At 43.6% G+C, this 18010-nt stretch overlaps 1 protein-coding gene across 1 annotated transcript; it reads left to right on the forward strand.

Moving 5' to 3' along the window:
- Positions 1 to 1310: 1310 nt before the first annotated feature.
- Positions 1311 to 14987, forward strand: LOC307042910 (uncharacterized protein). Its single transcript, XM_079687068.1, has 4 exons — positions 1311 to 1367; positions 10348 to 10401; positions 10570 to 11208; positions 11835 to 14987. The coding sequence occupies exons 1-4, from the start codon at positions 1349 to 1351 to the stop codon at positions 14552 to 14554; spliced, it is 3432 nt and encodes a 1143-aa protein (XP_079543194.1). The 5' UTR covers positions 1311 to 1348; the 3' UTR covers positions 14555 to 14987.
- Positions 14988 to 18010: the final 3023 nt, after the last annotated feature.

Genomic DNA, 18010 nt, shown 5'->3' on the forward strand with positions numbered 1-18010 from the left:
CCACAGATGAACAGTTAACGTGTGTGTTTCTGAGCACGGATGCTTTCAATGATTAGGGTTGTTATATAATCTGTCCCATACACACCAAACATATCCCACAATATACCACATTAGATTATTTCTGTGCAGAGATATCTTTTATGTACACGATCCATCCTAATCTCTTATCTACAGCATTTATCAATACATTTTTTAAATAGATAATCAATAAAAACAAAAACATTCATTTGAACAACATTAATGTGTTTTTTTAAGAATAAAACAATATTAACAACAGACATAACATCCATAATAGCTTTCGGCTTTTCCCATCATGCATCCTAAACTAATTAACAAACACATTAAAAATAAAACAATTTTTTTTATTAAAATGTGAAATGCGTTGCATACATTATTGTGAACAAATCAAGGGAGCTTAAAGGAAACGATTCTCCTGAAAAATTAAAGTTCATTGTGCCAAATGGCAAAAAATGCTTATTTTATAACCATTATATTTCACAGTGAAGAATTAACTAAAAAGGACAAATACTAGCAGAATAAAATAAATGTTCATGCAAATCCATTATTAAGATAGGAATGTGCTGAATGTATGAAAGGGCACTTTAATACAAGAAAGCAATGGCACGGCCTCACCACATTTGCAGTAAAGAATGTATAATACACATTTTAATATAGGGGGAAAACTGACATTTTGTAGCAGCTCAATTAGTTGAAATCTTGAAGTTAAATCTGACATCGCACTTTGATGCAAGTGGTAATTTTGGGAACACATGAACCAAGGAAAAACACAAACTTCTGAAACATGCAGATAAATACAGCAAAAAGCAGGAACAAAGGAAGTGCAAGACAGTTGCATCGGTGGAAGTCCAGTATAAATGCTGCTTTAAAAGCCCTCTATCTTTTCAGTGTAGTCTAGATAATAAACAAAAAACAGGGCTGTTCATAATTATGGCTATATACTGTGTGGTGTTTCAATAAATATATATTTTGAAGCCCAACAAAAAAAATCAAAGGTCAACAATTATTATATTCACCACAAACTCTCACCAGATCTGCTGGCTCCTCATTGAGTTTCACATACCGTGTGTGTGTGTGTGTGTGTGTGTGTGTGTGTGTGTGTGTGTGTGTGTGTGTGTGTGTGTGTGTGTGTGTGTTTGTGTGTGTGTGTGTGTGTGTGTTTGTGTGTTTGTGTGTGTGTGTGTGTGTGTGTAGAGCTACAGTCAGTTCTGAAATGAACCAGTTTTCTTTGTTATCACATTTTGGAGTGAGTAAGTCAGAATATTTAAAGTGTAATTCTTCTTCCTTTAGCTTCTCGTCTTCAGGAAAGCTGCTTTCAGAAGAGCACAGTATGGCGACTGCAAAATCAGGTGAGTCCAGTCAGATATGTCCACTCTGGATTCAAGACTGTTTCTGTCCATGAATATATATTAGAGGTGTCACCCCAAAAAAATATTCTGTAATTAAATACAAATAAATATTAAAGCTGCGAGCAGCGTTGAGCGGGTCTTCGACGCTCCGCAGGTTGTTGTCCGCACGTCGACGTCAGGCAGATGTCTCGAGGACTCGGCCGTTGGCAAACGTGGGAAGTTTCAGGCCGATCGGACAACGTACACAGGAGTTACAGCAGTATCACAAACATTGTGTTTGATGGGGAGTGATCTGTCGCCATGGCAACGGAATTTGATGACACCCTATAATACGCCTAGATGTGTTGAGGGCTGCATCGTTATCAAACCTGTGAAGTTTTGGGCCGTTTGGAGCAAGTTAACTGGAGTTATGAGAGAACCGTGTTTCACGGCGACCATTTAGTTACCATAGCAACGACATTTGACGAAATCTCAAAACTGACACATATATGTCTCGAGGGGTTGACCGTTAGCACACATGTGAAATTTGAACACTTTTTGAACATTTAAACAGGAGTTTTAGCAATATCGTGCTTAACGGCGAGGGATGCGTTGCCATGGCAACAGCTTTTGAGGAAAACTCACTATTGTCACATTGAGGTGTTGAGGGCCGGACCATTAACTGTGATCTGAAGTCTGGTGCCGTTTGGACCATTTTCCATTGAGTTCAGACAACATTGGGTTTTATGGAGGGGGATGCGTTGCCATGGAAACGGCAAATGATGACATCCCATAATTGGCATAGAGCTGTTCAGGGCCTGACCATCACCCATCATATGAAGTCTGGTGGCGTTTGGACGATTTTCCATTGAATTACGACAACATAGAATTGTATGGCGAGGGATGGGTTGCCATGGAAACGGCATACGATGACATCCCATAATTGGCATAGAGCTGTTTAGGGCCTGACCATCACCCATCATATGAAGTCTGGTGCCGTTTGGACGATTTTCCATTGAGTTAACAGAACATCGTGTTTTTCGGCGAGGGATTCGTTGCCATGGAAACGGCATACGATGAGATCTCAGATTTCATGTAGAGCTGTTGAGGCATTCACCGGTGATATAAAAGTGAAGATTGGGGGACGATGGGACCGTGTCCATTGGAGTTACAGCGACACCGTGTGTTATGGCGAGGGATCCGTTGCCATGGTAACGCCATATTAAGTAACATCGGATTTGACGTAGAGCTGTTCAGGGCCGCAGTGTGAATCATCATGTGAATTTTGGTGGCGTTCTGAGCATGTCAGTTTGAATTATGACATCATCGTGTTCCATGGCGAGGGATGGCCTAGCATCGAGCGAACGCGAACTTTGGCGCCAAATCACGGCTGCGCCGTGCGAAAGAAAAGAAGTTCCGTGATAACTTTAGATCGCCCATTTGTCGAGAAGCTACCCGACGAATTTGGAGTTGTACGGATAAAGTCCCTAGGAGGAGTTCGTTAAAGTGCGGAGGACGAAAAACGCGATAAATCGCGTTTTTCCAACGCCAAATTCAAAATGGCCGACTTGCTGTACGTTATTTTATACCCCTCCAAGAGGCTTTTTTGCTCGTCTCCGCACCCTAGATATGCGTAGCGAGTTTCGTTGGTTTACGTGAAAGTTAGAGTAGGGGGAGTTAACGTTAAAAACGGAAGTGGGCGTGGTCTACGCAATTTTTTACGCAAAGTTCCGGTACCAATTACACATCGCTATTTTCACGACTTGTGATGCGCATGCGAAATTTGGTGAGTTTTCACATATGTTGCGGGGGTCAAAAGTGCGCGCAATGTATTCAAATAATAATCATAAGAAGAATAATAATAATAATAATAATAATAATCGGACCGATATCAATCATGTTTATGGACGGCCTAGGATGGCGTGGGGTACCTACTGTCATGATTTAGGCCACTTTTGCCCGTCTTTTGCCCTGTTTTGTGTGGGTTTTGCATGGTTATCGCTCGCATGGCGAGCGACTAAATTGATCCTACCGATATCAATCATGCGAGTTGCAGTCACGTGGGCTTAGCCCACGTGACTGGGCTCACGCGGCCTATCACCCGTCATGATTTCCGAACCTTTTCTGTGCTTTTGCCGGTCGTTTTCCCTGTTTTGTGTGTGTTTCGCAGGTTTATCGGTCGCTGCGCGACCGATTTCAATAGGGTCTTCGCCGACCTAGGGCTCAGACCCTAATTAAAGCTGCAAGCAGCGTTGAGCGGGTCTTCGACGTTCCGCAGGCTGTTGTCCGCACGTCGACGTGTCTAGGTGTCTCAAGGACTCGGCCGTTGGCAAACGTGGGAAGTTTCAGGCCGATCGGACAATGTATTTAGGAGTTACAGCAGTATCAGATACATTGTGTTTGATGGCGAGGGATCTGTCGCCATGGCAACGGAATTTGATGAAACCCCATAATACGCCTAGATGTGTTGAGGGCTGCATCGTTATCAGATCTGTGAAGTTTTGGGCCGTTTGGAGCATGTTAACTGGAGTTATGAGGAAACCGTGTTTCACGGAGACCATTTTGTTATCATAGCAACGAAATTTGACAAAATGTCAAAACTGACACATATATGTGTCAAGGGCTTGACAGTTAGCACACATGTAAAGTTTGAACAGTTTTCGACCATATACACAGGACTTATAGCAATATCGTGGTTAACGGCGAGGGGTGTGTTGCCATGGCAACAGCTTTTGGGGAAAACTCACTATTGTCATATTGAGGTGTTGAGGGACAAACCATTAGCCATCATCTAAAGTCTGGTGCCGTTTGGATGATTTTCCATTGAGTTAGGACAACACCATGTTTCATGGCGAGGGAAGTGTTGCCATGGAAACGGCATATGGTGAGATCTCAGATTTCACGTAGAGCTGTTGAGGCATTGACCGGTGATATAAAAGTTAAGACTGGGGGACGATGGGACCTTGTCCATTGGAGTTACGACAACACCAGGTTTATTGGCGGGGGACGCATTGCCATGGCAACGGCATATGATGACATTCCATAATTGGCATAGAGCTGTTGAGGGCCGGACCATTAATAATAGTCTGAAGTCTGGTGCAGTTTGGACCATTTTCCATTGAGTTAGGACAACACCGTGTTTCATTGCGAGGGAACTGTCGCCATGGCAACGGCATATGATGACATCCCATAATTGGCATAGAGCTGTTGAGGGCCGGACCATTAATGATAGTCTGAAGTCTGGTGCCGTTTGGAGGATTTTCCATTGAATTACAACAACAGCAGGTTTTTTGGCGAGGGACGCGTTGCCATCGAAACGGCATATGATGACATCCCATAATTGGCGGAGAGCTGTTGAGGGCCGGACCATTGGCCATCATATTGACTTACAACAACATGGTATTTTATGGCGAAGGAAGCGTTGCCATGGAAACGGCATATGATGACATCCCATAATTGACATAGAGCTGTTGAGGGCCGGACCATTAATGATAGTCTGAAGTCTGGTGCCGTTTGGATGATTTTCCATTGAGTTACGTCAATACCGGGTTTTTTGGCGAGGGAAGTGTTGCCATGGAAACGGCATATGGTGAGATCTCGGATTTCACGTAGAGCTGTTGAGGCATTGACCGGTGATATAAAAGTTAAGTCTGGGGGACGATGGGACCTTGTCCATTGGAGTTACGACAACACCAGGTTTATTGGCGGGGGACGCATTGCCATGGCAACGGCATATGAGGACATCCCATAATTGACATAGAGCTGTTGAGGGCCGGACCATTAATGATAGTCTGAAGTCTGGTGCCGTTTGGACGATTTTCCATTGAATTAGGACAACACCGTGTTTCATGGCGAGGGATCTGTTGCCATGGCAACGGCATATGATGACATCCCATAATTGGCATAGAGCTGTTGAGGGCCGGCCCATTAATGATAGTCTGAAGTCTGGTGCCGTTTGGAGGATTTTCCATTGAATTACAACAACAGCAGGTTTTTTGGCGAGGGACGCGTTGCCATCGAAACGGCATATGATGACATCCCATAATTGGCGGAGAGCTGTTGAGGGCCGGACCATTAATGATAGTCTGAAGTCTGGTGCCGTTTGGATGATTTTCCATTGAGTTACGTCAATACCGGGTTTTTTGGCGAGGGAAGTGTTGCCATGGAAACGGCATATGGTGAGATCTCGGTTTTCACGTAGAGCTGTTGAGGCATTGACCGGTGATATAAAAGTTAAGTCTGGGGGACGATGGGACCTTGTCCATTGGAGTTACGACAACACCAGGTTTATTGGCGGGGGAAGCATTGCCATGGCAACGGCATATGAGGACATCCCATAATTGACATAGAGCTGTTGAGGGCCGGACCATTAAGGATAGTCTGAAGTCTGGTGCCGTTTGGACGATTTTCCATTGACTTACAACAACATGGTATTTTATGGCGAAGGAAGCGTTGCCATGGAAACGGCATATGATGACATCCCATAATTGGCGGAGAGCTGTTGAGGGCCGGACCATTAATGATAGTCTGAAGTCTGGTGCCGTTTGGACGATTTTCCATTGACTTACAACAACATGGTATTTTATGGCGAAGGAAGCGTTGCCATGGAAACGGCATATGAGGACATCCCATAATTGGCGGAGAGCTGTTGAGGGCCGGACCATTAATGATAGTCTGAAGTTTGGTGCTGTTTGGACGATTTTCCATTGACTTAAAACAAAATCGTATTTTTTGGCGAAGGATGCGTTGGCATGGAAACGGCATATGTTGACATCCCCTAATTGACAGAGAGCTGTTGAGGGCCGGACGATTAATGATAGTCTGAAGTCTGGTGCCGTTTGGACGATTTTCCATTGAATTACAAAAAGACCAGGTTTTTGGGCGAGGGAAGCGTTGCCATGGAAACGACAAATGGTGAGATTTCATATTTAACGTAGAGCTGTTGAGGCATGGACAGGTGATATAAAAGTGAAGATTGGGGGACGATGGGAGCGTGTCCATTGGAGTTACAGCGACAACGTGTTTAATGGCGAAGGATCCGTTGCCATGGTAATGGCAAATTAAGTAACATCAGATTTGACCTAGAGCTGTTCAGGGCCGCAGTGTTAACCATCATGTGAAGTTTGGTGGCGTTCTGAGTATTTCAGTTGGCGTTATGACATCATCGTGTTCCATGGCCTAGCATCGAGCGAACGCGAACTTTGGCACCAAATCACGGTCATGCCGTGTGAAAAACCAAAAAACTGCATGATAACAATTTGCCGCCCATGTCTCGAGATAATACCTGACGAATTTCGAGTGGTTCGGATAAAGTCCCGAACGCGATACAAAATTCGTACGGAGGACGAAAAACGCGATAAATCGCGTTTTTCCGACACCAAATTCAAAATGGCCGACTTCCTGTACGTTATTTTATACCCCTCCAAGAGGCTTTTTTGTTCGTCTCTGCACCCTAGATATGCGTAGCGAGTTTCGTTGGTTTACGTGAAAGTTAAAGTAGGGGGAGTTAACGTTAAAAACGGAAGTGGGCGTGGTCTACGCAATTTTTTACGCAAAGTTCCGGTACCAATTACACATCGCTATTTTCACGACTTGTGATGCGCATGCGAAATTTGGTGAGTTTTCACATATGTTGCGGGGGTCAAAAGTGCGCGCAATGTATTCAAATAATAATCAGAAGAAGAATAATAATAATTAAAGCTGCGAGCAGCGTTGAGCGGGTCTTTCGACGCTCTGCAGGCTGTTGTCCGCACGTCGACGTCAGGCAGATGTCTCGAGGACTCGGCCGTTGGCAAACGTGGGAAGTTTCAGGCCGATCGGACAACGTACACAGGAGTTACAGCATTATCACAAACATTGTGTTTGATGGGGAGTGATCTGTCGCCATGGCAACGGAATTTGATGACACCCCATAATACGCCTAGATGTGTTGAGGGCTGCATCGTTATCAAACCTGTGAAGTTTTGGGCCGTTTGGAGCAAGTTAACTGGAGTTATGAGAGAACCGTGTTTCACGGCGACCATTTAGTTACCATAGCAACGATATTTGACGAAATCTCAAAACTGACACATATATGTCTCGAGGGGTTGACCGTTAGCACACATGTGAAATTTGAACACTTTTTGAACATTTAAACAGGAGTTTTAGCAATATCGTGCTTAACGGCGAGGGATGCGTTGCCATGGCAACAGCTTTTGAGGAAAACTCACTATTGTCATATTCAGGTGTTGAGGGCCGGACCATCAACTGTCATCTGAAGTGTGGTGCGGTTTGGACGATTTTCCATGGAATTAAGAGAACATTGTGTTTTATGGCGAGGGATGCGTTGCCATGGCAACGGCATATGATGACATCCCTTAATTGACTTAGAGCTGTTTAGGGCCTGACCATCACCCATCATATGAAGTCTGGTGCCGTTTGGACGATTTTCCATTGAGTTAACACAACATCGTGTTTTTTGGCGAGCGATGCGTTGCCATGGAAACGGCATACGGTGAGATGTGAGATTTCACGTAGAGCTGTTGAGGCATGAACCGGTGATATAAAAGTGAAGATTGGGGGACGATGGGACCGTGTCCATTGGAGTTACAGCAACACCGTGTTTTATGGCGAGGGATGCGTTGCCATGGTAACGCCATATTAAGTAACATGGGATTTGACGTAGAGCTGTTCAGGGCCGCAGTGTTAACCATCACGTGAAGTTTGGTGGCGTTCTGAGCATGTCAGTTTGAGTTATGACATCATGGTGTTCCATGGCGAGGGATGGCCTAGCATCGAGCGAACGCGAACTTTGGCGCCAAATCACGGCTACGCCGTGCGAAAGAAAAAAAGTTCCGTGATAACTTTAGATGGCCCATTTGTGGAGACGCTACCCGACGAATTTGGAGTCGTACGGATAAAGTCCCTAGGAGGAGTTCGTTAAAGTGCGAGGGACGAAAAACGCGATAAATCGCGTTTTTCCAACGCCAAATTCAAAATGGCCGACTTCCTGTACGTTATTTTATACCCCTCCAAGAGGCTTTTTTGCTCGTCTCCGCACCCTAGATATGCGTAGCGAGTTTCGTTCGTTTACGTGAAAGTTAAAGTGGGGGGAGTTAACGTTAAAAACGGAAGTGGGCGTGGCCTACGCAATTTTTGACGCAAAGTTCCGGAACCAATTACACATCGCAATTTTCACGACTTCTGACGCGCGTGCGAAATTTGGTGAGTTTTCACATATGTTGCGGGGGTCAAAAGTGCGCGCAATGTATTAAAATAATAATCAGAATAATAATAATCGCACCGATATCAATAATGTTCGGCCTAGGGTGGCCGAGGTCACATGGGCGCTCGCGCCCATGTGACTAGGTTGGCGTGGGCCACCTACTGTCATGATTTAGGCCACTTTTGATGGGCTTTTGCCCGTCTTTTTCCCTGTTTTGTGTGTGTTTCGCAGGTTTATCGGTCGCTGCGCGACCGATTTCAATAGGGTCTTCGCCGACCTAGGTCTCAGACCCTAATAATCGGACCGATATCAATCATGTTTATGGACGGCCTAGGATGGCCGAGGCGTGGGCTACCTACTGTCATGATTTAGGCCACTTTTGCCCGTCTTTTGCCCCTGTTTTGTGTGGGTTTTTTTCGCTCGTGTTTTCCCTGTTTTGTGTGTGTTTCGCAGGTTTATCGGTCGCTGCGCGACCGATTTCAATAGGGTCTTCGCCGACCTAGGTCTCAGAACCTAATTATGTAATAAAGAAATGCATTACAGCTACTTAGCTGTCTGGTTGAAGGGTAAATGGACTGTACTTAATGTATACAGCGCTTTATCAGGCATTTAGGACCCTTCAAGTGCTTTACAAGTCTTCACCCATTCACACCTAATTCATCCAGAGCAGTGCCACTTTCTCTGGGAAACTAAAGGCCCAGATACATCGGCCCGAAATCGGCAGTAAATGGGAGTCAGGCCGAACATGAGCGTGGGCACGCCCTATTCGGAGCGGTGTGCGCTGCACCGTTGGGTCTTTTCTGCCGACCTGACGCCTTGTTGAATCGGCGTCTGGAACACCACCGGAAGTCGGACAAAGGGATAACACTGATTGGCTGTTCAGCTAGCGAATCAGTGCATGAGAAGCGTTAACGGAAGTGAGGGAGGTAAACAAATGATGTAAAATGGAAGATGGAACACACACGGACGGCTATTTCACCTCATCGGTTTATAGAGCTCCTGTTCGTTCATGTTTTCAATGGACGAGAGTGAAAATGGAAAGAAAAACGCTATTTGTTGTTTGTTTATATCACGGAGTCTGTTCTTCTTCTCTGTCTTCCGGTTGTTGCCTCTTTTGAATGATGAATACACACTACCGCCGCCTGCTGGTAAGGAGAGTTATTGCCACTCACGCATACGCAGTTCATACGTGCTCGGCTCAGATTTGCGGTGTGTTCCAGTGTGTGAAGTCGGCAAATACGCAGGAGAGTCTGGCGACGCAACAGTCGGTGTCGGCGTCGGTGACTTCTCAGGTGACTGGCCGGTGTATCTGGGCCTTTACACATGCCACCGGGAGCTACTCAGGGTTAAGGGTTCTTGCCCCTATCCGTTGACATCTTGACTGCACGGCTGGGTTCTAACCCACAACCTTCTTGTTCAGTATTTTGTAGGTAAAATAAGTTTTTATTAACCAAACCCCTTAGCAGATTCATAGAGGCTGAAAACAGCTATTCTAAGAAGGCAGTTTGAGAAGAATAAAGGATTTTTTGAACATTACAGCATGTTAAAATATTCTAGTAGTCTCAATAATATCTAAATAAACCTGAAAAGGTGTAACTATGTGACCTAAAGAAATGCATCGTGGCTGCTTGGCTGTCCTAGGTTCACTTTCTGGGTTTCTTCTCTTTTTTTGTTAACGTTGTGTTCTGGTAGGTCTGGGTGAATGTTTCCTATCTTGTTCAAGACTGTAGACCACTGTACTGTCTATTTTAAATTACACGTAATAAATCATCAAATTCTGTCTCTTTCCAATAACAGAATATCCATATCCTCTAAAGCGCTGGAGCAGCCTTAATTGGCTGCCACCTAACAGTGAGTAAAACTGAGCTGTGTTACTCTGCTTTAAGAACACCTGAGTGTTCAGTATTTTGTAGGTAAAACCTGCTGTTAGTAACCCTTAGGTTAAACAGCAACGAAACTATACATGAATACATGGAAGTCTGCATATAGTCACCATTTCTAATTCTTTGTTTCTCACAGTGTCTGAGCTGAGGGTTGTTCTGCTGGGGAACAGCTGGCTCGAGAGGAGTTCAGTGGGGAACTTCATACTGGGAGTGACTGCGTTCAACACTAAGGAAGAATGGGACCACTGTCAGAGAGTCAGTGGAGAGCTGGAGGGGAACAAAGTAGTTGTGATCAACACCCCAGATCTGCTGCACGACAACATCTCTGAAAACAGACTGACAGAACATCTGAAAGAGTGTGCGAGGCTCTCTGATCCTGGACCTCATGTGTTCCTGCTGGTTCTACAGCCTGAACACTTCACTGAGGAACACAAACAGAGACTCTGTGGAGTCCTGGAACGCTTCAGTGATCAGTCCTTTGATCATTCACTGATGCTGATATCACCATCCAGAGAGGAGGGTTCAGGTTTAATGGAACAACACATGGAACAACCCCCATTACAAGACATGATCAGAAAATGTAGATACTTGAAGTTGAAGAACCTTCAACTTCCAGAGCTGTTAACACGTTTGGGTCAAACTGCAAAAGAGAAAAACGGAGAGCCTGTGAGCTGTGAAGTGTTTGAGGACGCCACATCTGCTTTACCTGATGATCATCAAAGTCAAAAACCAAAGGAAATACGGACTCCCCTCACAGAAGTTATTAAAGCTGCTGGTATGTGAAGGACAAAGACATGTTGTTCATTTAAACCAGACGTGAAAACATTTGAATATTAAGCTGCAAATTAATGATGTTCCCTTTCACAGGGCTGCGTGCGGTTAACACACTCACTGCATCATCCCAACGGTCAAACCCTGTGACTGACAGTAAGTAAATTCGTCCCAGTGCTATTTATGTATTTGTAGCATCCTTTCTACAGGATTAAAAAATCCCACAACAGGAAAGATGCACTAAACAGAAACACACATTTAAACCAATCAAATTGTTGTGTCGCTACTTTGACATCATCTATAGTTGATAGTTATAGTGATATAATCCAATCATCATAATTTGCTGAGGAAATCTATAAGTATATTTATTTTTCTAGCCCTGAAGGGAAAATACACACTAAGATTCATTTAAATAATCCACAATAAATATGAGTTACCTGCTGTTTCCTGCAGAGGGTATACTGAGTTTTTGTAAAACCCATTTTCATAAATTGGCTGCAGCGGCTAAACCAGAACTCTGGCTCCTCCAGGAAATGATTGGAGATATCTTCCTGTAAGTGAAGTGAAGTGAAGTGTATTTTAATTATGTTTATGAGTTAATGTAATTTGATTCTTCTATCTGTGTTACAGCATCTGCATTCAGAATCGTGCTGTTGGGAAAAAGTGGAGACAAAAAGCAAAGAATCTGTAACTTTATAACCGAGGGCAGAGGTGTTAGTTTCCCCAAAAAAATCTCAAGCACACAATGTGGGACAACCCATGGGAAGTGGAAAGGAAAACAATTCACAGTTCTGAAAACTGCAGACATGTTCAGTCTTCGTGAAGAGAGCATGAGAAGAGAGGTGAAGAGCTGTGTGAGTCTTTGTCCTCCTGGACCCAATGTCCTTCTGCTGTTAGTGAATCCTTCTGATTTCACTGAAGAGAACAGACAAACACTGAAGTTCATCCTGAGTCTGTTTGGTCCAGAAGCTTTTAAACACTCAATGGTCATCATGACAAACAAAGAGAATCAAAGAGAAGAGAAGTCCCACATCGTGAATCAGCTGCTTGAAGCCTGTGGAGGAAGACTCTACTACATGGTTGAACAGAGCCGTGATTCATTGATGGAGAAGATTGAGAAGATAGTTGATGGAAACAAAGGAACGTTCCTCACCTTCTCTGAAGACATCAAAGCAGCTTTGAACCTGGTTCTGTGTGGGAGGAGAGGAGCAGGGAAGACTTCAGCAGCCAAGGCCATTTTAGGTCAGACAGAGTTTCCTTCAGTCTCCAACTCCTCAGAGTGTGTTAAACATCAGGGAGAGGTGTGTGGACGCCGGGTTGCCCTGGTGGAGCTGCCTGCTTTGTGTGGAAAACCTCAGCAGGAAGTGATGGAGGAATCATTCAGGTGTGTCTCCCTCTGTGATCCTGAGGGCGTCCATGCCTTCATCCTGGTCCTACCTGTGGGTCCCCTCACTGATGAAGACAAGGGAGAGTTAGAGACCCTCCAGAACACATTCAGCCCTCAAGTCAATGACTTCACCTTGATTCTGTTCACTGTGGAGTCAGATCCTACAGCTCCAGCGTTTGTTAACTTTCTAAAGGAGAACACGGACATCAAGGAGCTTCGTCAGAGATGTGGAGGAAGACATGTTGTTCTCAACATCACAGATCAGCAGCAGATCTCAGAGCTGTTGAATACTGCGGGAGAGACCAGAGTCGGAGGATCCAGGTGCTTCACAAAGGACATGTTCACCAAGGCTCAGATGGAGAAGGTGGTAGAACTTAAAGCTGAACTGCAGGACGTTAAAAAGAAAAGTCAGGAGGGACATGTTGAAGAAAGTCAGACCAGAGAGTGTCTCAGGATGGTGCTGATTGGGAAGACTGGCAGTGGAAAAAGTGCAACTGGAAACAATGTATTGGGAAAAGAACCTTTTACATCGATTTCAAGCACAGATTCAGTGACCAAGTTTTGCAAAAAAGCAACAGGAGAGATTGATGGACGACCTGTCGCTGTGGTGGACACCCCCGGTCTGTTTGACACGACACTGTCCAATGATGATGTTCATGAGGAGATGGTGAAATGCATCAGCATGATGTCTCCTGGACCTCATGTGTTCTTACTGGTGCTGACGATCGGCCGAATTACACAAGAGGAAAAAGACTCTGTGGAACTGATCAAGAAATGTTTTGGCAAGAAATCTGGAGATTTCATCATCATCATATTCACCAGAGGAGACGATCTGGGTGGCGAAACGATTGAGAGTTTCATAGAACGATCCAGTGACTTTTTGAAAAAACTGATAAATGACTGTGGAGGGAGATACCAGGTCTTCAATAACAAAGATCAGACAAACCGCATGCAAGTCAGTGAGCTGATGGAGAAGTCCAACAAAATGCTGAAAGAAAATGGCGGCAGCTGCTACACCTCAGAGATGTTCCAAGAGGCCGAGGCGGCCATACAGAAGGAAGTGGAGAAGATCCTGAAGGAGAAGGAAGAAGAAATGCAGAGAGAGAGGGAGGAGCTGCAAAGGAAACACGAGAAGGAAATGGAAGAAGTGAAGAGAAGAACGAAACAGGAGAGAGATGACATTGAGCAGGAGAGAGCCAAACAGCTTCAAGAGATGGACGAACAAATCCACAAGGAACGAGAGGAGAGAAGGAGGGAAGAGGAACAGAGAAGAAAAGAGGACAAGGAGAAGAAAAGGCAGGATGAAAATACAAAAAAGGAATGGGAGGAAAAACTTGAAGGAGAGTTAGAGGACAAAAAAGAAGAGATGAGAAATCAAAAAGAAGACTGGGAGAAGGAGAGAGAAGAATGGTGGAATAAACAACGTCAAGAAAATGAAAAGAGACGACAAGACGAGCAAACAAGACTTCAGAAGCTGCAAGAAGAATACGATCAGGAAAGAGAACAACTTGAACAGAAAAGAAAAGAAGAAGATCTACAGAGAAGTGAACAGAAGGAGAAGGAGATACAGGAATTACAGGGAAAATATGAGAAAGAAAAAGAGGAGATGAAGAAGAAATATGAAGAGGAGGCCAGAAAACAAGCTGAAGAATTCAACGACTTCAAACTGGAATACTCCAAGGACTATGCCGCCTTGGTGGAGAAACACATGAAGGAAATAAAGAACCTGAAGAAAGATCATGAAGGACAAGAGCAACAGTCCAAACTGCTACAGGATCTTTACAGACACAGAGAAAAAAACCTTGAAGAAAAATTACAGAGCATGGAGACAACTGAAACACAATTGCAAAAGTCAAAAGAGAGTCTTGAAAATGATATCAAAGAAATGGGGGCAAAACATGAAAAAGAAGTAGAAGAACTAAACAAAAAATACGACGACAAATCACGGTGTATCATCACCTGACTCATGATCATCAACGCAGCATTAGTGTGTTCATGTTTCTGAAGTTCATTGACTTGTGTTAATTAAATAAATCGCTAATTACAAACGGTCTAATTCTTAATAACCCACATATCCTCAAAATATCAGCTTTTAGCTTTTCACGGCCACTATACTTAACCGCACTAAAGTGGTTTGTGCCATCTTTTCTTTTCTTTAGAAATATATCTTACAATATTCAGAGCATGTGCTGCCACTAGAGGGCGCCCTGTCTGTGAGCAGCGTGTTCTTAATGTGTTGGGATTCCTGTTCAATGATCAGCCTGACGCTGTTTGTCTCTGCAGTGAGAGTTAGCATATGCTTCCTGTTCCTGTCATTATCATAACTATCAGTACTTTTTGTTTTACAATGTGTTTTGCCTCATTGTTGCTTTAATAAATATATAATTCAAATGTCATGGTTTAAATGTTATTTCTTTGCAAATATCTATATATTTAGATTTATTTTTATATTGGATAATATTTAGTTACAATGTAAAGCTTTGGATCAAAGCACATACACTTCCTCAGCTGATCGAGGTTTCCCAGTAATGCACCAATAACTGTAATCATACAATATAATTCTGAAATGGACCATTGTACTTTCTGGAGTACTTTAAGTAACTTTTGTTTTTAAGTAGGATTTTCATTCAAGGAATTTCACCTGACTCAGTATTTTACCCTGCGCTACAGTATTACTACTCTTATGTCAAATGTAGTACTTCTTCCACTTTTAGATATAGCAGTGACTAGGGTTGGGAACCGATAAGAAAAGGCCGGGTACCGGGTACCCATACAAAATACACAATTTCGGTTCTGCTTAACGGTTCCTAAACGCAGTAGACCCTGTATTCCACCGGGTCCGTCTGCGCCGCGGTGACCCGGTGGAATACATAGCGGACTGGCCATCTGTGTGTTCTGGAGAATCACAGAACGGCCGGTCGTCAGCGAGCCGTTGACGGCCGGCTCGGTACGCTGACGGCCGGCACCGCCCTTAATGTTTTTTAAACGGCATCATGGAAGTTGCGCTGACAGGCGACAGAGGTCCACAGTAGCCCCGCAGCGAGGCTCCCCCCGTCCTCCAGTAGACAGTTCACGAGCTCAGCCACTTCATAACACCAAAGATGGATCGCGGTAAACGCTCTGAAGTGAGGCTCCACTACACTAAAAAAGAAAAAGACAAGGCACAGTGTAATGCCTGTTAATAGCTTGCCAAAGGCATAGCTCAGTTAAAATAAAGCACAGCTATTTTGCAATACATTTGTATTGCATGTATATTTTTTTATTTGTAAAAATGTCCGTTAAAGCTTAAAAGAATTAAGATATTTTTATTATCTAAACGTTTGACCTCTTTCTTTTACAATTTTGGAATCGAAACGGGGAATCGATAAGAACCGGAATCGATAAGCGGAACCGGAATCGGAATCTATACATTTCAAACGATACCCAACCCTAGCAGTGACTAATGTATGCTACATAATATAATTGACATGTACTGATGTTCTATTCTGATACTGATTAGAATAGAACTTGGTTTATTGCAAAGTTCTTTACATAGAGGAATTGACTTTGGTGTATTGGTGCAGAACAATGAACATTAGAAGAGGGAGTAACATAAATGCCAAGTACTACAAAAGTCAAGAAACAAAGATATATATATAAAAAATACAATTATGTTATAAATAGGAAACAATTATTTTCTTTTAAAATATAAAGACCTGAACAGTTTTCAAGGTAGAAGTTTTGAGCAAAATAAATATAAATAAATATTTTCAATTGAAGGGGGTGTGTAACAGGCGCTCGCAGTTCCGCACTATTCCCGCCCCCCGCCCCCCCCCCCCCCCGCCCCCCGTCATATGTTTTGTGATTATCAGCTGTACAATTTACCACATGGTGTTCTTAGTTTCCATGCCTCCTGTGTTTTACGAGCGACTTATCAAGTCTTGGCGAACAACATAAAACACGATTAAACGTGATAGTATATAAAACCATTCTCGTATCTAAAACCTATAGAAATGCAACACGGCGTCAGTTTAGACGTAATTCTGTCCTCCTGCTTACCGCATAATTTATGAAAAAACATGTCATAACATTAACACAACATATTCGAGATGGTTTTCAATCACATATCCGTATTTATTTATTTCTCCAAGTTATGTTTTTGTGTGCACTGAGGAGTCTCTGCATATACTGTGATACATTTCTCATCTCTCCCGTTGTTGTGCGTACGCATGGGTCAGAGTGTCCGTGGAGGACCGCACATTTTCCCATCAAGTTTGTTTTTCATAAATCACAAAGATTGCTTAGAAATTGGCGTACGCCATCTTTTGAGCGTACACCACGTTTATAAATGAGGCCCCTGGTCTCTACATTGCTGTTTTAGTCTGCATTATTCTGATTACTGTCCTATTGAGCCGTGTTGAGCGACGTGGGGCAAGCCCCGATCTGCTCCTCTCTCTCGTTGTCAAAATGAACGTGTACTGTGAAAACTACACTGCAAGAGCAAGAGTTCCCCCTGCACCCCAACAGACCTCAGTCTCCTCAGCAGGTACAGTCTGCTCTGTCCTTTCCTGTTAAGAGCAGCTAGGTTGTCTGACCAGTCCACTTTGTTGTTCAGATAAACACCCAGGTACGATTTTACAATCTCAATGTCGGCTCCCTGGATGTTCACTGGTGTGGGGGGAGAATGTTGGCACTGTATGAAGTCCATAACCATCTCCTTGGATTTGCCAAAGGTAGATTCTCAAAGAATTTTGTTCAACGATGAAAAAAAAATCTCAAGGTATCATTGGTCATCATGATCAGTTCTGATTGTACAACCCCTGTCCCTACATGTATTAATGAACTGCTTATTTGTTTGAGTTTGTATGCAAATATTTTAGAGACATCACAGACATTTAATAAAACACAAGGGAATTATAATTTAAGGGGATTATTTAAACTCACTAATGTTAGGGCGCGCACAACCAAGCGAGGTTTCTGTATTTCTGTGTGTGGGGTGAAGCTTTGGAACAGTTTGAATGAGGAGCTCAGGGGATGTCCTAACGTAAAACTGTTTAAAAAAAGGTATAAGGACATGATTTTCGCAAGATACAGGGATGAAGTTGTTTACTCAAATGTTTATGGTTTATTTATTTATTCAAAAGTTGATACAAAAATACAAAAACTGAAGGAGCAGGCTAGGTAACAAAATAAAATAACTAACAAACCACATCCAGGTGACAAAAGGAACGGGAGCAGACGGATGGACGGATGGGAACAGGCACAGAACATGGACAAGACCAGGTAGGAAAAGACGACAACCGAACATGGAGTACAGGGGAAGACGAGAACAAATACACAGAAGGGTAATCACAGGACACAGCTGGGCAGGGGAGGCAGAAACACAAGGGCAACAGGTGAACACAATCAGACAATCAGACACAGGAGGGAAACTAACGAC

This window comes from Notothenia rossii, assembly GCF_949606895.1.
Source record: "Notothenia rossii genome assembly, chromosome: 6".
Classification (NCBI taxonomy): Eukaryota; Metazoa; Chordata; class Actinopteri; order Perciformes; family Nototheniidae; genus Notothenia; species Notothenia rossii.

What these genes read in the sequence shown, in the direction of transcription:
- LOC307042910 (XM_079687068.1), top strand. An exon ending in TAATTGGCTGCCACCTAACA is followed by an intron (nt 10,402 to 10,569) that starts GTGAGTAAAACT and finishes TGTTTCTCACAG; the next exon opens with TGTCTGAGCTGAGGGTTGTT. An exon ending in AGAAGTTATTAAAGCTGCTG is followed by an intron (nt 11,209 to 11,834) that starts GTATGTGAAGGA and finishes TCTGTGTTACAG; the next exon opens with CATCTGCATTCAGAATCGTG.